At 47.0% G+C, this 21,636-nt stretch overlaps 1 protein-coding gene across 2 annotated transcripts in view; it reads right to left on the reverse strand.

The window, feature by feature from the left end:
* Window positions 1-21,636, reverse strand: part of nek7 (NIMA-related kinase 7) — a 62,570-nt gene that overhangs the window by 27,754 nt on the left and 13,180 nt on the right. Inside the window, exons 3-5 of one of the 2 annotated variants that reach the window (XM_077024307.1) lie at window positions 16,704-16,844; window positions 6,070-6,132; window positions 2,771-2,881 (exon numbers count right to left, since the gene is read on the reverse strand). In XM_077024307.1, the coding sequence (XP_076880422.1) occupies window positions 2,771-2,881; window positions 6,070-6,132; window positions 16,704-16,844 (315 nt within the window). Of the gene's footprint in view, window positions 1-2,770; window positions 2,882-6,069; window positions 6,133-16,703; window positions 16,848-21,636 lie in introns of both variants that reach the window. The other variant, XM_077024306.1, reaches the window with a different exon arrangement.

The following is a 21,636-nucleotide window of genomic DNA, read 5'->3' on the forward strand; positions in this document are numbered from 1 at the left end:
TTACCTGACCTTCTGTCTGCTGACTGAACAACTGAGGCACCGGCGGTGAGGTGAACCTGCTCATCAGCACAGGTAAATGAGCTGGAAATAAAACCTACATATAGATACACGTGCATATATAGAGCGGCGTGCGGGTTATTTAAGGGCGGGTCTATTATTCCATTGTGCAAACGCTTGTTTTCGTTGAAATGATCGGCACGGCCGTGAGCGTGCCGTCTCGAGCCTGGGAAACCTTGGCCCGCGTCCAAACAAAGCCGGTGGATCTATTCTTCCACAGCCCTTCTATTTGCATATCAGAGGGCTGTTTGATGTCAATGGGGGAGCGCGGCAGCCACCCCCCCAACACACACACGCGCACACACACACACACACACACACACACCCACCCATGCCTTTAAAAAGCAAACACGGCACATGCAATATTCTGTAAGTGCATGCAAATGAAGGGGGCATTTGATTTCATTTGAATTGGGAGATGGACAGAGAAAGAGGAAGAGGGGGAGAAGAAAAAAAATCAAAAAGAATAAAAAATGGTAAATTCATGCTTTCGGAGCTTCTGTTTTACATATGGCACACCGTTCGGTCATATTTATTTCACAGCGCTGACGGGATTAGCCGTGATGTGCACGTTGGGAGTGACATTATTTAATAAATAAAAAAAAGAACACTAATTAAAAGCAGTGTGGAGTGAGGCCTGGGTATGAATAGATGGAGAGAGACGAAAATGAGTGAGGAGAGAGGGAGGGACAGAGAGAGGGAGAAACAGAGGGAGAGAGAGAGAGAGAGAGAGAGAGAGGCATAAAAAAGGAGAAAGAAGGACAGAGAGGGAGGGGCAAGAGTGAGATGGAGAGAGAAATAGAGAGAAAGAGTTTGAGAGTTCGGTGAGCATCACGTGTGGTGGGAATGTGTGTCTGAAGGCAGAAGTCTGTGTTATGATGCCTGTTAAGAGTGCCATGCTGAGGCCCTGGTGAACCCAACGGGGAGGTCCTAGTTTAGCCCCCCCCCCGAGGAAAGACCTGCCCGGGGAGCTCGTTTGCACCGCACAGGATCCCACACGGGATTGGAGGGTTCGGAGAGGGCGTCTTTCACATGCAGGCCAGTCATTTGAAAGAGTGGGGCTGGGAGTGTGGAGTTGGGGGCTTGTCAGGAGGAGAGGAGAGGAGAGGAGAGAGTGGAGTGGGAGAACAGGAGAGCGGGAGGCGCGGAGAGCTGCGTTTACCAAAGAGCTCAGCGCCTCCACGGAGCAACACCAGCAGCTTCTGCCACTGCATCAGACGCGCTGCCTGTTTAAGGTGGCGTCACCACTACAGTTACTGGGGGAAAGAAAGCAACGTGCTAGCCACGAGCACAGTAGCAGTGTGATTAGTGGATGATGGAGGACCTTAAGGACTTCACATCAACCAGAAAGGCCAAGCTGTGAAATCAATCATGAGGTCTTTCAATAACACAATTAGATCTGACATTCATGGACATGGAGGGCAGAAGACATGAGCTGTGACCAGACACACCCAACACTCAGGCCCCGCCCCCCCACACACCCAACACTCAGCCCCCGCCCACCCACACACCCAACACTCAGCCCCCGCCCCCCAACACTCAGTCCCCGCCCCCCCACACACCCAACACTCAGGCCTCGCCCCCCCACACACCCAACACTCAGCCCCCGCCCACCCACACACCCAACACTCAGCCCACACACCCAACACTCAGCCCCCGCCCACCCACACACCCAACACTCAGCCCACACACCCAACACTCAGCCCCCGCCCACCCACACACCCAACACTCAGCCCCCGCCCCCCAACACTCAGTCCCCGCCCCCCACACACCCAACACTCAGTCCCCGCCCCCCACACACCCAACACTCAGCCCCCGCCCACACACACCCAACACTCAGCCCCCGCCCACACACACCCAACACTCAGCCCACACACCCAACACTCAGCCCCCGCCCACACACACCCAACACTCAGCCCACACTCAACACTCAGCCCCCGCCCACACATACCCAACACTCAGCCCACACACCCAACACTCAGCCCCCGCCCACCCACACACCCAACACTCAGCCCCCGCCCCCCAACACTCAGTCCCCGCCCCCCACACACCCAACACTCAGTCCCCGCCCCCCACACACCCAACACTCAGCCCCCGCCCACACACACCCAACACTCAGCCCCCGCCCACACACACCCAACACTCAGCCCACACACCCAACACTCAGCCCCCGCCCACACACACCCAACACTCAGCCCACACTCAACACTCAGCCCCCGCCCACACATACCCAACACTCAGCCCACACACCCAACACTCAGCCCCTGCCCACACACCCAACACTCAGCCCCCGCCCACACACACCCAACACTCAGCCCCCGCCCACACACCCAACACTCAGCCCCCGCCCACACACCCAACACTCAGCCCCCGCCCACACATACCCAACACTCAGCCCACACACCCAACACTCAGCCCCCGCCCACACACCCAACACTCAGCCCCCGCCCACACACACCCAACACTCAGCCCCCGCCCACACACCCAACACTCAGCCCCGCCCACACACACCCAACACTCAGCCCACACACCCAACACTCAACACTGCTCCTCCAGAGCGCCCCAACACTCCACCACTGCACACACGTCCAATGCTCCAGCTGCCACCCCACACAGGGGGTATGTTGGGTTTCCTGCGCTCGCTACAGCAGGCTTGGTGTGGAGCGTGAGGGGGTGCGGTGGAGACCGCTGACACGGCGCCAGTCTCCTGTACCTTTATCATACGTGAGAGATCCCCGGCGTCCGCCAGCTCCAGAACTATGTTCAGCTCGTTGTCTTCGATGAATGACGCGTGGTATTTAATTACATTGGGGTGGTTCAATTGCTGTGGAGAGAGAGAGGGGGGTGAGAAACACGCTATCAGTGACTGTTAAATATTCAAGAGACTCCATGGGTCAAGCCGAGCTTTCTAAAGTCGAGACAGCAGAAACACAAGGCAGATGCTGCTCTGTGTGTAAACACGGCGCTGTCACCAGTCGAGCGGCCGCCGCACCTTCAGAACCCGGAGCGGCTCAAATGGAATTCATCCACGACGGGCCCGGTACGGCGACCGGGCAAAAACCAAAAACCACATAAACAGTTGCTCATGTAATATGCAGGAGTGCTTCACTCCATCTAACTAAACCAGTCAGGAGAGAGAGGGAAAGTGTGAGGAGGAGGGGTGTGAAGAGGAGGTGGGTTTGGTGTCTGCATGCCTCAGCTGGGCCTGCAACAGAGTACCGAGCCCGTGTGGCATTTCAAATAATTAAATAAATAAATAAATAAACAAACACTGCCTAGCTGATGCAAACATGACGTGCCAGGCAGCATCAGTGCGTGCCATAATCTCCCCCCCCCCCACCCCCCCACCCCTTTTCCCGTTGGTTGGTCAATAAGCGGAAGGATCCGACATGGTAAACAACAGCAAAGATGACAGCGACAGACAGGAGGCAAAAAAAGAAAAGGAAGAAAGAAAGAATGTATGAATGGATGGGGGGGGGAGAGAACACCCTCCCCCTCCCCACCCAAACCAATCCAGGACTCTGTATGGGGGGGCAGCCAGGTCCCGGCAATGTGCTGTGACAGGGCGGAGGTGCTTATTAAAGAAATGTTCATGCTCCGAGCTGATAGCAGAGGCCGCACACATACGTCTCCGTCGCCGCCCCTTAGATGTATATTTGGATCACACAGCCAGGTTGGTGCAGTCGGCAGTGGCGTTCTTCTCCACCTCCACTCTCCTTCTCCACCCTCTACCTCTACCTCCACCCTCCTTCTCCACCCTCTACCTCTACCTCCACCCTCCTTCTCCACCTCCACCCTCCTTCTCCACCCTCCTTCTCCACCCTCTACCTCCACCCTCCTTCTCCACCTCCACCCTCTACCTCCACCTCCACCCTCCTTCTCCACCTCCACCCTCCTTCTCCACCCTCTACCTCCACCCTCCTTCTCCACCTCCACCCTCCTTCTCCACCTCCACCCTCCTTCTCCACCCTCTACCTCCACCCTCCTTCTCCACCCTCTACCTCCACCTCCACCCTCCTTCTCCACCCTCTACCTCCACCCTCCTTCTCCACCCTCCTTCTCCACCTCCACCCTCCTTCTCCACCCTCTACCTCCACCCTCCTTCTCCACCCTCCTTCTCCACCCTCTACCTCCACCTCCACCCTCCTTCTCCACCCTCTACCTCTACCTCCACCCTCCTTCTCCACCTCCACCCGTGCCGTTTCCCGTCCGTGGACTGCGGCTGGCGGGTGCGCACTTGAGTTTATCGTGCCACCCTGGCAATGGTGTCATCGCCTCACAATCACCGTGGGCCAGATCTTCAGCTTCAGACCAGAAAGATTAAGGAGACATAATATATATATATATATAAATAAAATAATAATATATATATAATATATAATGCTATCACACTAGAGAGGATCTCCTAAGTTCTCTCGCCGGGACATCTCCAGTTCCACACCTCTTAGAAACGCCAGTCTGAATACGTGTGGATACTGTAAACGCACCACACCGATCGAGCCCCCCCTCCAAAACTGTACACAGACACAAAAACTAAGTAGGTTCAAAAGAGATGTCACTGCAAGAAACACTAAAATAACTAACACTACCCATATTCCGCAAAACTTTTCTCGGAGGTTCAATGTTCTTGGTATGAACCCTTCCTCCGCAGCGGTGTCGGTTACAGTACTGGAGGATTGAGGGGACTGACATATAAACAAGCAGACAGGCGTCCGCGGCTCTCACACCGCCGCTCTCCGCCTCATTAGTGTGATTTGCGACTCTCTCCTTTCATCCTCCCAGTTCCATCACTGTGTCCACTGAGGTAGAGGATGTCCTCCTTCCTCACAAACATCTTATTAGCTGCATGGCCTGAGCTGCTTGTAATAACTGCATTTGTTCGATTTTGGGGGTGTGGGGGGTGTTGGAGTGGTTATCCGAGCCCTTGTTACTCTCTGACCCCAGTTAGGAGAAGCGCACGTGAGGCAAAGTGTCTCCGAGAAGCGGGAGCTGGCGACCTCTGACCTCGCGGCCAGGCCACCAATGGCAGCGACCCGGCAGCTGCGCCCAGCTACACGTCTCCTCCCCGTCCCGCCCACCAGTGAGGAACCAGTGAGGAAACGGGGGGACAGAACGACGCGACCACCAATTAGCCAGTCTGAGGGGAACCACCGTCAGGGAGACACAGGAACTGCGCAGGCACAGGACAACTGGGAGACGCCACAGTGACAGCGATAGCTATGCAGCTCGGAGCAATTAACACGACAGAGTGTGTGTGCACGAGTGAGAATGGTGGAGAGAGAGGGAGAGAGAGAGGGAGACAGAGAACACACATATTTTGGTGCGCTAGGGGAGGGGCGGATCTGACGAGACCTAGCGAGACAAAACGGAGCCAAGTACAGTGAGACACCTCTGATCACCCAGACGCTCGCTCTTATTGGACCCGTCATTAATTTGTTAGTTAGTGCCGACGCCAGCGCGGGCCGCGGCCTGTTTAAGATGGTTTGATGAACGCAAACGATACATTTAAAAACAAGGCAGCTGATGTGAGGGAGAGGACGCCCCACATCAAAAGACGCACAGGGGAGTGGGCTGAATTAGCACGCTACTGCTCTGGTGCCCCACCCTCCCCGTGGAACCCCACCCCCGCCCCTCTCTCAATATTACAGAACAAGATTAAAAAAATGTAGTTTTGGCATTTAAAAGAGAGAGAGAGAGAGAGAGAGAGAGAGAGAGAGAGAGAGAGAGAGTCAATCTCAGCCTGGAGGAATGACATGGAGAAACTCCTGATCTGTACTCGCCTCACACAGGGAGAGCAAAGGAGGGCGAGAGAGAGAGAACAAGAAAAAGAAAGGGAGAGAAAGAGAAAGAGAGAGAGAGAGAGAGAGCGCAAGCAGTTCGTCTGGTACAGATCAATTGTTTTCTCTGCCTCTATCTCTGTCTGTTTCTGTGGTATCGGGTCTCGGCAGAGGCACCTTTGGAAAGTGTAATAGCGGCACACGGCGCCGATCCCTCCCTCCCGCGGCTGCTTACCTTCAGGAGATCTATCTCTTTGATGCAATCTTGCCGGGCTTTGGCATCCATCAAATCGAATATCTATCAAGAGATCAAAAGGCAAGAGGAGAGAGGAGAGAAGGAGTTATGGCATACAGGAGGGTAAAGAAAGAAAAAAAAGGAGTTTTTTAAAAAACAAGAGACTGAACGTGGCCGTGTAAGAGAGGGTGATGTGGCAGGCAGGGTGATGGTACCGAGCCTGTGCACGGTGGCTCGGGCAGGCCGGTCGGACCACCCAAATATCTCATTCAGCCAATCAGAACGGCTGCATCGCCGAGCTCGGACTGACTGGAAGTGAACCATTCTCAAAAGTGGCGATTGCTAGCCTACGTTTGCAGTGTGATCAAAAAATAAGTTCAACTGATTTGGTAATGTATATCAAATAGTCTGTCATAGCACACCTGAGACATTCACTTACTTTACAGTTTAACAGATTTGTTACGGTTCTTTTTCAGAGGCCTAAAAGACTAAAACTAGGCATTTGCTGTCACGTTAAAGCCATCGACTACAGCGTGACACTCAGGGGGAAACGAGGCTGCAGACATTAGTCCAATAACAGAGACGCACACTGGAGCAGTGACTGCTACCAACACCGAACGGAGTTAGCATAGACCCACCACTATGCTTATCTTCTGTGCGCATGTTTTAAACTAGTTTGTACTAGCATGAGCCTGAAATGCAGAATGTCAGACTTAATCGGAGGATATTTACATCTCTGTTAGGCCAAGACTACGGTTGGTGAAGCCCATTTGATCTTGAACTGGTTACGTGATTGTTGTTCATTAGTTCTAGATGTGCACCCAGAGGAGGCATGTGCACCCTGCTGCTACAGTCACTCAACCAGCCACCATATACAGCCGACAGGCATATGCTAGACCAGACTAATGGATAACCGAACAATCATTCATAAGAACCTACAACAGAACGGACGTGTTACAGTTTGTCAACGAGCACATCATAAATCCTGTGGAGTTCATGGTGTCGGAGACCAATTTCAGCCAGTGATGGAGTATGAACGGAGTACAGGGGGGAAAATAAACCGTTTATGATCCGCATCGCTGCAGGTCATCCGTACAACAACAGTCAGGGCATGCTACCAGAGACACTCGCTGGGCCCGGTCCATCACCCAGGCCCACCAGTCTTAGACCAGTCCTAACCGAGATGCAGAGTGCGGCGACCATTCAGTGTAAAATATATTTAAGGCAAAACACTCATTAAAGCTGACGATCCAAACACATCACTGATTCATTTGAAACTCCAATGCGATGGCGAGACAAAACAAAGCCGCCGTCACTGTGTGAATCACTCGTGGGCCGCGCTGTGGAACTTCTGGAGCGAACGTGCCTGGTGTTAGTGGGACGGCTGGAAGGTTCAGCACCGCCGGCAGCAGACTGCCACCCAACAGGCTTCATGAGGCGGACCTGAACAACAGGCCCTCCTCCAGTCATCATTAGAGGTAATGAAGCTAGCAGCAGCCACTGCGTGCGAGTGTGTGTGTGTGTTGGCGTATCTGTTGCCATGCAAGCGGGAAGGTAAGCAGCTCCAGTTACCAGGCGCCGGGCTTTTAATCTCACTCCCACCAATTATTTCCTCCAGCGTCTCTGCTTTGCACATCCGCAGGAAGCTGGAAATAAAACTGTGTGCTCCGCAGAGACGTGTGTGTGTGTGTGTGTGTGTGTGTGTGTGTGTGTGTGTGTGTGTGTGTGTGTGTGTGAGTGAGAGAGCCTGCGTGTGTGTGTGTGTGTGCGCGCACGCTTCTTGACAGGTCAGGAAATGGAAAAAATAAATATATTTCCAACAATGAATATTTAGCAGCAGGAGTGATTGGTGTATGAGCTGACACAATTAGGTGCTCCTGACTGTGTAATCACTAATCAAAAGCCTTGTATTTATGAATGGAAATATAAGATGAGAAACAATTGTTACACAAACAGGCAGGACAATAATTCCTAAATATTACGTTATCTAGACCATATTTATCCTGCCTGATGCACAATACCGGTTAACAGTTTGGTTGTTTTAATTATTTTGTTTTCATCCATCTCAAATCGATGAACCCACAGATGCATGCTGAGTAGAATCCTAACTGCATGTGGTCCACCTATTAGTCTATTTATTTTAGTACTGACGGAGTTGTGAACCCTTTGGAGTGACCTGAAAGGCTCCTAAAATCTTCACACTAAACAACAATAAATAAAATCAATCTTATTTAGGAAAACCACTTCACATTGCAATAACTGTCAAATAAATTGTTTAAACAATCAGGATCAATGACAAAAAAAGGGTCTGGAAGCCCTGAATAATGATCTCTTAAAGAAGAGGATAATTGAAATCAGATGTTCTAATGAATTCATGAGGTTTGACATGCTCTGCCATTCAAAAAAGAAACTATTTTGCTAACCTACTGCTCACAACAAAACTCCATGGCAACATGTGCAAAATGGTGCAATAGGACTTGGTTTCAGAATGACCTCCAAAAACAGTTGCAAGCTCTGCAGGGAAAAGAGATACAAAATAGATTCAAGAGGGCTATAGGCAGCAACCTGGTTTACAAATGGACCAAACTAAGCAGTTTTTACTCTTCTCAGATGTGGGAATCATTCAAAACAAGGGCACCTCGGAGAATCCTCCAAAACCAAGTTGGAACTCTATGGTCCTGGAAAGAAGGGAAGTAAGAACGTATGGAAAGAACACCAAGAACACTAAGGTGTCAGTTAAGAACACTCAGTAAGAACACTAAGGTGTCAGTTAAGAACACTCAGTAAGAACACTAAGGTGTCGGTTAAGAACACTCAGTAAGAACACTAAGGTGTCAGTTAAGAACACTCAGTAAGAACACTAAGGTGTCAGTTAAGAACACTCAGTAAGAACACTAAGGTGTCAGTTAAGAACACTCAGTAAGAACACTAAGGTGTCAGTTAAGAACACTCAGTAAGAACACTAAGGTGTCAGCAGGCACGTGCAGAGGGGGGGGGCGGAGGGTGCTGGAGCACCTGCCCCTTTGGCCCTTTCTGCCCAAAGTGCCCTTTTGTCAATTTTTGTATGTGTGAAAGTCTGTCTGTGTGGCATAATAATAATAATAATAATAATCACCATTCACATGTGAATCACGTTGATTCACATTGACCCTTACGTGCCCTCCTGACTTTACGTGACGTCAGCACGTGACCTAGGCGCTACTAAGCTGCTAACTCTAGATACGGAGAGAGAACAGCTAACGGTCCGGTAGGTAGGTTTTGCCGTGGTATTTGTTTGTGCACGCCACATTGTTTTCTTGCAAGATAACTGACAAAGTTAGTGAAGTTAGCAGCATTCTGTGTGTGTGAGACTCTACACACACTCTCACGAGTTACAGTGTGCCTGTCACTGTGTGTGTATATGTATGTTGCCAGGTTCGCGGTTTTACCGCCAAATTGGGCTTGTTTGAAAAGTCAGTCGCGGGTGAAAATTCAGGAATGGCGGGGTGCGTTTTATTACCGGACTACTTTAAAAATTACCACGACCGCCAAAAAACAAAAAAAGTGTCTGTTGTCTGCTGAGAGAGAGAGAGAGAGAGACACACACACACCCTTCCTCTATTCTCTTTCTCCCATTAAAAATGTTAAGTTTATACATGAGTTTATGAGTATCAATTAATAAAAACAGGATGGAACATTACATGTTGAAGTCATGTTTGTGTCAAAACAAATGGTTGCATTTGTTTTTTAGAAACCAAAACTACAGCTGTGAAATTAAAATAAAGAGGTGTAAGAATTGTTCCATTTTTGTCCAAGGACTCCAGGAAGAGAAGCCACAGTTAAACAGTCCAGTGTCTAATGGGGATCTGAATTCAACTTAATACATTATCTTTCTATGTCCTAAATTAATGCAGAGCTTGAATTATAGCTTAGTGGATATAGGCTGTACCTCCACCCCTCTTTTATTCTTGTCCTCCCATTAATGTTCCCCTTTCTTTTTACGAATGTGCAACTTGATCTGTTTAGTTCAGTCAGCCTGCTGTATCCTTTCTCAGCACAGAATCTCCTACAAACAATCAGCCGTATGGCAGGTCACAGTGCGCCATGTTTAATCTTAGTTATCTTTGCATCTTATCATGATCACATAACACTTATTTTAATCAGCCACTATCTCTCCCATGCTCTTTTTAGTCACTTCAATATCAGAACAATACAGCGTCTCCACCAACCCCCTCAACAGTAGCTGTTCAATGTACTCAATCAGGTAAATATAGACTATAGATATAGACTACTTTTGCCCTCTATCAAAGATATGAGATGTGGACAATAATATGGTATGTTGTGATTCCATGTTATATTATTTATGAATAAGGGTTGCTACAAATCAAACTGTTATATTTCAAGGTATGTTTCTGTATGGTGTTTCAAATTTGTGCTCCATGTGCCCCCTTTTCACTTTGAGCACTTGCCCCTCCAAAGGTTTCTGCACGGCCCTGGGTGTCAGGTAAGAACACTCAGTAAGGACACTAAGGTGTCAGTTAAGAACACTCAGTAAGGACACTAAGGTGTCAGTTAAGAACACTCAGTAAGAACACCAAGGTGTCAGTTAGGAACACTCAGTAAGAACACTAAGGTGTCAGTTAGGAACACTCAGTAAGAACACTAAGGTGTCAGTTAGGAACACTCAATAAGAACACTAAGGTATCAGTTAAGAACACTCAGTAAGAACACTAAGGTGTCAGTTAGGAACACTCAGTAAGAACACTAAGAACTCTAAGGTGTCAGTTAAGAACATTAAGGTCTCTGGTAAGAAGGCATCTCTTGCACGTGACAATATCATAAGGCTATGACAAAAAAAATACAGACCAAGTCTCCTGATAATGGGAAATTACTGTGGAAGATACCACTGCAAAAAATAAAATAAAATAAAAAACATTGCAAGAACACTCAGTAAGAACACTAAGGTGTCAGTTAAGAACACTCAGTAAGAATAAGAACACTCAGTAAGAACACTAAGGTGTCAGTTAAGAACACTCAGTAAGAACACTATGGTGTCAGTTAGGAACACTCAGTAAGAACACTAAGAACACTAAGGTGTCAGGTAAGAACACTCAGTAAGAACACTAAGGTGTCAGGTAAGAACACTCAGTAAGAACACTAAGGTATCAGATAAGAACACTCAGTAAGAACACTAAGGTGTCATGTAAGAACACTCAGTAAGAACACTAAGGTGTCAGATAAGAACATTCAGTAAGAACACTAAGGTATCAGATAAGAACACTCAGTAAGAACACTAAGGTGTCAGTTAAGAACACTCAGTAAGAACACTAAGGTGTCAGTTAGGAACACTCAGTAAGAACACTAAGGTGTCAGTTAGGAACACTCAGTAAGAACACTAAGGTGTCAGTTAGGAACACTCAGTAAGAACACTAAGGTGTCAGTTAGGAACACTCAGTAAGAACACTAAGGTGTCAGTTAAGAACATTAAGGTCTCTGGTAAGAAGGCATCTCTTGCACGTGACAATATCATAAGGCTATGACAAAAAAAAAAAAAAAACAGAACAAGTCTCCTGATAATGGGAGTTTACTGTGGAAGATACCACTGCAAAAAAATAAAATAAAAAACATTGCAAAAACACTCAATAAGGACACTAAGGTGTCAGTTAAGAACACTCAGTAAGAACACTAAGGTGTCAGGTAAGAACACTCAGTAAGAACACCAAGGTGTCAGTTAGGAACACTCAGTAAGAACACTAAGGTGTCAGTTAGGAACACTCAGTAAGAACACTAAGGTGTCAGTTAAGAACACTCAGTAAGAACACTAAGGTGTCAGGTAAGAACACTCGGTAAGGACACTAAGGTGTCAGTTAAGAACACTCAGTAAGGACACTAAGGTATCAGTTAAGAACACTCAGTAAGAACACTAAGGTGTCAGTTAAGAACACTCAGTAAGAACACTAAGGTGTCAGTTAAGAACACTCAGTAAGAACACTAAGGTGTCAGTTAAGAACACTCATTAAGAACACTAAGGTCTCAGGTAAGAACACTCATTAAGAACACTAAGGTGTCAGGTAAGAACACTCAGTAAAAACACTAAGGTGTCAGGTAAGAACACTCAGTAAGGACACTAAGGTGTCAGTTAGGAACACTCAGTAAGAACACTAAGAACACTAAGGTGTCAGGTAAGAACACTCATTAAGGACACTAAGGTGTCAGATAAGAACACCAAGGTGTCAGTTAAGAACACTCAGTAAGAACACTAAGGTGTCAGTTAAGAAAACTCAGTAAGAACACTAAGGTGGCAGGTAAGAACACTCAGTAAGAACACTAAGGTGTCAGTTAGGAACACTCAGTAAGAACACCAAGGTGTCAGGTAAGAACACTCAGTAAGAACACTAAGGTGTCAGGTAAGAACACTCAGTAAGAACACTAAGGTGTCAGGTAAGAACACTCAGTAAGGACACTAAGGTATCAGTTAAGAACACTCAGTAAGAACACTAAGGTGTCAGATAAGAACATTCAGTAAGAACACTAAGGTGTCAGTTAAGAAAACTCAGTAAGAACACTAAGGTGTCAGGTAAGAACACTCATTAAGAACACTAAGAACACCAAGGTGTCAGTTAAGAACACTCAGTAAGAACACCAAGGTGTCAGGTAAGAACACTCAGTAAGAACACTAAGGTGTCAGGTAAGAACACTCAGTAAGAACACTAAGGTGTCAGGTAAGAACACTCAGTAAGGACACTAAGGTATCAGTTAAGAACACTCAGTAAGAACACTAAGGTGTCAGATAAGAACATTCAGTAAGAACACTAAGGTGTCAGTTAAGAAAACTCAGTAAGAACACTAAGGTGTCAGGTAAGAACACTCATTAAGAACACTAAGAACACTAAGGTGTCAGGTAAGAACACTCAGTAAGAACACCAAGGTGTCAGTTAAGAACACTCAGTAAGAACACCAAGGTGTCAGTTAAGAACACTCAGTAAGAACACTAAGGTGTCAGTTAAGAACACTCAGTAAGGACACTAAGGTGTCAGGTAAGAACACTCAGTAAGAACACTATGGTGTCACGTAAGAACACTCATTAAGAACACTAAGAACACTAAGGTGTCAGGTAAGAACACTCATTAAGAACACTAAGGTGTCAGTTAAGAACACTCAGTAAGAACACTAAGGTGTCAGGTAAGAACACTCAGTAAGGACACTAAGGTGTCAGGTAAGAACACTCAGTAAGGACACTAAGGTGTCAGGTAAGAACACTCAGTAAGAACACTAAGAACACTAAGGTGTCAGGTAAGAACACTCAGTAAGAACACCAAGGTGTCAGTTAAGAACACTCAGTAAGAACACCAAGGTGTCAGTTAAGAACACTCAGTAAGAACACTAAGGTGTCAGTTAAGAACACTCAGTAAGGTCACTAAGGTGTCAGGTAAGAACACTAAGAACACTAAGGTGTCAGGTAAGAACACTCAGTAAGAAAACTATGGTGTCACGTAAGAACACTCATTAAGAACACTAAGAACACTAAGGTGTCAGGTAAGAACACTCAGTAAGGACACTAAGGTGTCAGTTAGGAACGCTCAGTAAGAACACTAAGGTGTCAGTTAAGAACACTCAGTAAGAACACCAAGGTGTCAGTTAAGAACACTCAGTAAGAACACTAAGAACACTAAGGTGTCAGGTAAGAACACTCAATAAGGACACTAAGGTGTCAGATAAGAACGCTCAGTAAGAACACTAAGGTGTCAGTTAGGAACACTCAATAAGAACACCAAGGTGTCAGTTAAGAACACTCAGTAAGAACACCAAGGTGTCAGTTAAGAACACTAAGGTGTCAGTTAAGAACACTCAGTAAGAACACTAAGGTGTCAGTTAAGAACACTCAGTAAGAACACTAAGGTGTCAGTTAAGAACTCGGTAAGAAGACTAAGGTGTCAGTAGGGTTGCAGCGGTAACCGGTTTCACGGTATACCACGGTATTAAAATACACAGTTATCATACCGTGTGCGTTTGCTTATTACCGGTAAAAAGCAAGCCAGCGGAGAAACTGACCCGCGCATGCGCAACTCCGTTCTGGTTCAGCTACTCAGCACAGCGGTGAGAATGGCAGAATGTGTATCAGACTTAACAATTTTTTTTAACAAAAAAAAGCTAAACTAAAGTCAGCGGCGAAAATGACGTAATCGCGGTGGCTCCGCCCGTACGCGAGGGTCTCACGCGCTGTCGATTCGCGAGGTCCTGCACCTCTCGAATTTTGTAACTTTGCGCGCGCCGCGACTCAGCGCAATGAACAAAGTCATGTTTGCAGGATTCATACACCTTTACAAGGTGGAATTAAAGCACTTGTACGTAACTTTAAAGGTCCGTTTCAATATTTCCCAGCACCTTAAACTTAATAAAGTTAAATATTTATACATATACTCGAAATAATTCGCTTTTTCATCACATTATTTAATGGTTGTTTATTTTCAAAACGCCCAATCTTAACGTCTTCACGTTTTCTCATGTTTCATCCTGGAATTACAAGAGGCTCGTATTTGTTAACGTAATACGAGAGAACTGTACGGAGTCGCGCTACGGTCACTAGTGAAAGTATAAACCTAGCTTTTTATGGTCCTTGCTTTCACTGGATGTGAAAGACGCCATTAATTTACATGCGTTCATTTTCAAATTCTAACGTGCCTGTTTTTCATATGTTAAAACCAGACTCGGTGTGAAAGCCTTAAAATAGAAATCTCTATTGTGAGGGTCATGTCAGAAATAAATCATCTCTTTCTGCAGTATCTGGTTATATTCTAACTTGGCAGTACAACGGACGTTTACAACAGTTGTTGATCAGACACTGACCCAGGCTGAGTTTATCAGATATTAAATAATTTAAACTTAAATAATTGTACTGAAATCCATGATTTAGGTTTCTCTAATTTTGCAGTATTTATATAAACATGTTTACAGCTTATTTTTTTTTTAAAGGAGGCATTTTGTATACAATAGTTCCAGGTTTCTACAATAAATAGTTAATTGAACAAAAAACCTTGTTGTAATTTCTTTAAGGGTCAGTGTATCTTTTAATAATATACAAACTAACTGTGATACCGTGATAACCGTGATACTGCGGTATTTTCTGGGACGGTTATCATACCGTGAAAATCTCATACCGTTGCAACCCTAGGTGTCAGTTAAGAACACTCAGTAAGAACACCAAGGTGTCAGTTAAGAACACTCAGTAAGAACACCAAGGTGTCCGTTAAGAACACTCAGTAAGAACACTAAGGTGTCAGTTAAGAACACTCAGTAAGAACACTAAGATGTCAGTTAAGAAAACTCAGTAAGAACACTAAGGTATCAGATAAGAACACTCAGTAAGAACACCAAGGTGTCAGGTAAGAACACTCAGTAAGAACACTAAGGTGTCAGTTAAGAACACTCAGTAAGAACACTAAGGTGTCAGTTAGGAACACTCAGTAAGAACACTAAGGTGTCAGTTAGGAACACTCAGTAAGAACACTAAGGTGTCAGTTAAGAACATTAAGGTCTCTGGTAAGAAGGCATCTCTTGCACGTGACAATATCATAAGGCTACGACAATAAAAATACAGAACAAGACTCCTGATAATGGGAGTTTACTGTGGAAGATACCACTGCAAAAAAAATAAAATAAAAAACATTGCATTTATGTTAGCTAAAAACTGCCAGCATTCAACAGTAGTACTGGAACAAGGTTTCAAAGATGAAACAAAGGTTGAGTTTTTTGCTTATTGTATACAACATTAGGCTTGGAGAAAACAAAACCCTGCACATCAACATGAAAACACCTGCTTGGCTGCCTCAGGGCCTGAACGGCTTGCAGTCAGTGACGGGACGATGACACGCGAGTTGGAGTAGGATCTTCCACAGCAGCATGTCACGCCGTTCGTCTGTGATCTCGAACTCAAAGAGGTCGGCCATGCAGAATGACAATGATCCAAAACAAAGCAGTAAATCCACAACATGGTGGCTTTGAACAGAGGAATTGGCCAAACTGCCACCTACCCACAGTGCAGCAATGAAAAAGAGTTAAAGAAGGTGTTGGGCTGAGGTTTCGGCCAACAAACATCCCACTAGGCATTAATATAGGGGGTGAGTTACGTTTTTTAGCAATGACATTAATTGTTTAAACCAGTTTTTCAATAGACATATGGTACAGTATCACGGTGTGGACCAGATGGGTTTGTGAGTCATTCATGGGGAGAATACAGCCAATTCCAAAAACTTCACAAACATCACATGCAACTTTTCACAAAATCCAAAACTATTATTACTGTTGTGGGAGAGACTGAATTACACAAAGTTACAGGCATTTTTTTCTGGCTATAGGGGTTACAAAAACTGATCTGGAAAAGCATTCATACATAAGACTCATTCAGGACGAAGTAATTCTTAAAATGGTTGCATATGCTTTCTATTTAATAACACAATAAATCTAAAATTATTTTATATGGACGTTAATCTGCTCTTGAACTCATTATAGCCGCAGTGCTATTTCAAGTCAGACCAATCATCACCATCCAACTACTCTGTTAGAAGTCTTAAAGCACCCTGTATTTGTTAATTTATCAAAGCTTTCGGTAAAGATTTTTGTCTGTATTGCAGTGTCATGGTTTGACAGCAGCTTACCTGTATTTTTTTCAAAGCTACTGGCGTGTTATCTATCAAGTACTTGGCCCGATAGACTTCGCTAAATTGTCCTCTTCCGATGTTCTTCTCGATGTGAAAGTTGCACAAGCTGTTGTAGGCCATGTCCGGCTGCAGTGGCTTCTGCTGGAAGACAAAAAGGGGGAAAAGATCATCTTTCCTCCCAAATCCAAATCAACAAATCCCCCTAAACTTGACAACATCCAAGTTTGTTTTTACTCATAACCAAGTTGAAAACACGCCATGAGGTGATGTCAGTGGATGAAATCCGTATTAACCATGTGTGAAACTCCATCTGTGCCGCCGTCCTGTCCCCCTGGACGGATCAGGCCAGCAGGACGTTTGAGGTTGGGAATGGACTTATGCTGGACCAGTTGGTGACAAAGCGCCTGAAGAGCTTTTCATGGAAAACCATGTGGCGCCCTGACACTTGTGCTCTAAAATTAAAAAGCTAAGCAATAGCCAGAATTAGCCCCTTGGATATGATGTGATAGGAAAAAAAAATGAACTTGACCTTTAGATGGATGGATTTTTTTATTTTTTTTACTTTCATCCCAGGAACTGTCAGGCAATGCGAGGTGACACATAAAAGGACACGGGGCTGTCACGGCTGAGCACCCGGAGATGGCCACGGGACAGCCTGGAAGGCCGTAGCGCCGCCTTGAAGGCACAGAACTCCACGCAGACGGCACCGAGCAGGGGAGGTGAGAATCACAACCCCGCAAAACAAAGCAGCGGCGTTCAATCTATTCAGTCCCATTATATTTCACAGTTAAACACTCAGCGTGAAAAACAGACCCGAGGCGGAGAGGGGAGTCTGGTACCGGAATCACACCCACTCCTGCTTCCTTCATCTAAAAATTCCCTTCTTCTTCCACAGATGCATTTTAAAGTGTGTTCATCAAGGGTTATCTTTAGATTGCAAGACTTCCCGAGTTTACGGCAAGAGCCCATGGTGATGGATACAGCTAAAGCACAAAACGCTTTTATATGTTCCGCTGACAGACGTATAGGCTGTCTGCTAAACCCGTCAAACGCTATGGCGTAAGGCTATGTGCACCGCGAGGGCTCAGAAGAAACCCAACTAGCGGCGTTGAGCACTAGCGGGTGGAGGCTGGAGGGACGGATGCAGATCAAGGGGCAGCCAATTTAGGCATTTCATTGTTTTCTAACTTGACAGCTTTAAGGGGAGGGGAAAAAAGGTGAGAGCTACAGAATTGCCCCATCCAATTAACACAGCGAAGCAGCTTGTTTTTCCTGGCGACACCATGCGCTCATCTCTCGTTCCAGGGACACATCTGGTGCTACAGACATTCTTCTTTTTGCAACAGTAATACCATTTTTTTCCCCTCTACAGTGATATCAAGGTGAGGGCCAATTTGAATTTATTCCTGCCTATGTAAGGAATAACTGGCATCATTTAATTATTCATTTTAATTATTATTTATTTATTGCTGTCATCTAAAAAAAATAGAGAGAGATGAACTATACTTACTAGTTTTAGATTTAAGGTATTTCAGTCAGCTTTAAGCTCTTATGGATTGTTATAAATCAATACCTTACAATCGATATCTTACAAATACAATGTATTTTTAATAAATGGTAAAGTGAATATTCAAAGAGCAGGGTACAGAAAGGTCTTTCCCACAGGGCAGGGGGTGTGGAGTTTAGGGGGGCGGGCTGATGGGTGATGGATGGGCCGCACAGCCAACCGGTGCAGGGGCGGGGCATTGCTTTCACTTCCCACACGCTCGCTTGACAAATGTTAGCATGAGCCTGTAAAGCAGCGTGACAGGCGCACGCTGAGAGCAAAGTCGCACTAATGTGTTCTGGCATGCGGCTGGCTAATCACACATTTACATATGCAACGACCTACATTTGCATGTCAGCTTCCACACTGTCCGGCCCGATTAGCGGCGGGCACCTCCCAGCGCTGGGGCGGCCTGCGGGACGGGGCCAGAGGGTGGCGACTTTTTTGGCAGCCGAAGGGACACGCTGCCAGCCAGGATTAGGCCCGATGCGGCCTGAGCCCCAGACGCTTCATTAGAGGTGATCTGTTTAGCGGTGGGCCGTGGATGTAAACTTCACAGGCCATTTGTGGCACCTATTGGGCCGATGGCCTCGCCTTCAAAGGGCACCGGGGTGCGATGACCGACGGGCCGTCTCAGGTGCGGTCCACGCAATTTGGATCGCCGGGCCAAGACGGGACAGAGCGCAGCAGCCGGGGGGGGCGGGATCAGGGGCGTGGTCTCTGGCCGGGGGTGGGGCCTGGAGGCGGAGCTGCTGCAGCAGAAACCAGGGTCGCTGGCGTGACGTAATTCACACAAAGCCTCGCTAGCGGGAGGAGAGGAAGCGCGGAGGGCTCAGCTAAGAGGGAGGCGAGGGAACAAAAATAGCCAGCAGGAACAGAGACAGGTGGAGCGCAGAGGTGGAGTGCAGAGGAGGTGGAGCTGACCCCACAGTCACACAGCTGAGAGGCCAAGCGCCAACTTTAAGCAAATCCTTTGATTTCAATTAACAACCAAAGGGGGGGGGGGGGGGGGGGGGGGGGGGGGGGGGGGGGGGCTGTTACTTATATTTTTTAGTTTACTACACAAACTGAAATGGAGAAACTAAGATGTCTAGTTTTGATCCTTCTCTGTCAGAGCTGGGCAAAATACGGCAATGAAGCAATTTCACGCTGGAATTGAGTTACAGGAAACTGTCAAAGGGAAACTGCTGGGTGACAGTGCCTAACTACAATAATGCCTTGCCTCTGATTTTCCGTAATGTGTGCGCATTTGGTTCCCCCCCCCCCCCCAAACCATACCTGTTAGGAGGCATAATGAGTCCAGGAGTTACAAGTGCCTGGATATTTAGTCTGGGCCTTGACAGATGCTGTCTGTAGCCGAATTGCGTGCAGCAAGGCAGGGAGGGACTGGTCAGAGGAGGGGGGGGGGGGGGGGGGGGGCAGATGCAGCGAAGCATGCTGGGTGATGACTCGAAGGGAAAACACATCATAAGAGGAATGGCAGTGTACGGAGGGTTGACCAGCGGTGACATGGGTGTAAAAAGAGAAACACAGGCATGCGGCCCAGTGACAGGAACACAGGAGACGGAGGGGGTGGGGGGTGAGGGGGGGTGTGGGTGTGGAGGGGGGGGGTGTGGGGCGGTAGCAGCATGGAGGACTAGGTGTGAGATGACAGCACAACACTGCCAGGAGCTGCCAGGGAAAGGACAACACAAGCAGTGAGGAGGTGCGAGAGCAGAGAGCTGGGGTTGGTGGTGTTGGTGTGGGGGGGGGGGGGGGGGTGTGACAGGGTGGAGGAGAAGTGGGGGTGGGGGGGGGGGGGGGGGGGGGGGGGGACATGCAGGAGATCCAGTTCCCCTCCTTTTCATCAGGCCGCCTCTCCAGGCCTGGCCCATGAAATATTTATGCCTGCTTCACCCCGACAGTGTTCCTGCTCCTCTTCAGTCTGTTTCAGTATTTAAAGCCCTGCTTGCTTTGCACAGGGATTTTGCTCTGTCAAAAATCCGAAGTGACGATCAAAATCGAATCTGAAAATCTCACCCTCCCACTCACTCAGCGAGCAAATGCACCATCAAATATGCAAGTCTCATCAACGCATCTAGCATCTCTAATGCATATGCATCAGACCTTCGGGACTCGCATGATATCACCAGCAACACTGGATGTCCATGGCCGCGTATACATGCAGACATTCTCGGCTTCTTTTTAAGGGACGAGAGTTGGAGTTACTTGTTGAGTGTGATCCAACAGACTTATAAAAATGATCATCTTCCTGAACTGTTAGAGCTATGCCTTCCAGCCATGTTCTCTTTTCATTTCCAATTTCAGAGATATATGCTACATATGTGTTCGAGTAGCCATGCTATTCCTGAAACCTTTACACTCCTTTCCCAGGAACGGTCTGGCAGAGATCATTCTGACCCCTAATAAACCAACAGCCTTGTTAATGCAGGGACAAAAGGGATCAACCGTTAAAAAAATTCAGGTTAAAACAGGTGGGAGAACTGGTGATTACAGAAGGCAAAAGATAATTATGCCCAATATTGTAACTGGAAGCCCTCCAGTGAACTGCCTGGCCACCTTCTACCAATGTAACAGGATCCCAGCACCTTCAGTGTTTGGACGCTGACAGCCTCTAAGTTGCAGTAAAACGCACCAACTTGGGCATTGGCAGTAGTGCGGAATGACAAGGCACATTTTAGTCTTTTTATTCCACATATAGCCTGAAATATGGTCTGAAAATCCTCTGAACACAAAAGGCAGCCTAGCTCCTCACAGCTAAAATAACGTCTGGCGAAGCTGGTTATGTATTCAGAAGAAAATCATTCGCTAATGTTTCTTAAGGTTTTTTTTATGGCAGTGCTAATCATTACATGATTAGCATTAGCCCTTTATATTAAATTATGACCTTCTACATCTGTAACCCCATTAATGAAATAAAGAGTCTTAAGATGAATGGAAACGGTGCCTGGTAGGAATTAGTCTTAATTCAGGAAGATGGCAAGAAGAGGATATCTACGCAGGAAGAGAACGTGTGAGAGAACGCAGGATAGTGGGTGAGAAAGAGGGACAAAGGGAGAGAGAGAGAGAGAGGGAGGGAGCAAAGGAGAGGAAGTGAGTGTATGCGAAAGAGAGAGAAAGAGAGCTGAGCTCCAACACCTCTCTCTCTCTCTCCCTCTCCCCCTCTCTCTCTCTCTCTGGCAATGCGGTAGAGAAAACACATGATAGCTTTTGTGCGCGGGAAGTGCTGCTTGTGCAGAGAGTGGAATCTCATTATCACTTTTCATCCAGCACACAGGAGGAGCCAGAGAGGAGAGACGGTGTGAGCAGACCACCGCCTGTCTCTCTGCGGGGCGATTGACAGTTGGGGAGATTCAGCCGGGGCCAGATGTGCAAGGGGGCGAC

This window comes from Brachyhypopomus gauderio, chromosome 12 (assembly GCF_052324685.1).
Source record: "Brachyhypopomus gauderio isolate BG-103 chromosome 12, BGAUD_0.2, whole genome shotgun sequence".
In the NCBI taxonomy this organism is placed as follows: Eukaryota; Metazoa; Chordata; class Actinopteri; order Gymnotiformes; family Hypopomidae; genus Brachyhypopomus; species Brachyhypopomus gauderio.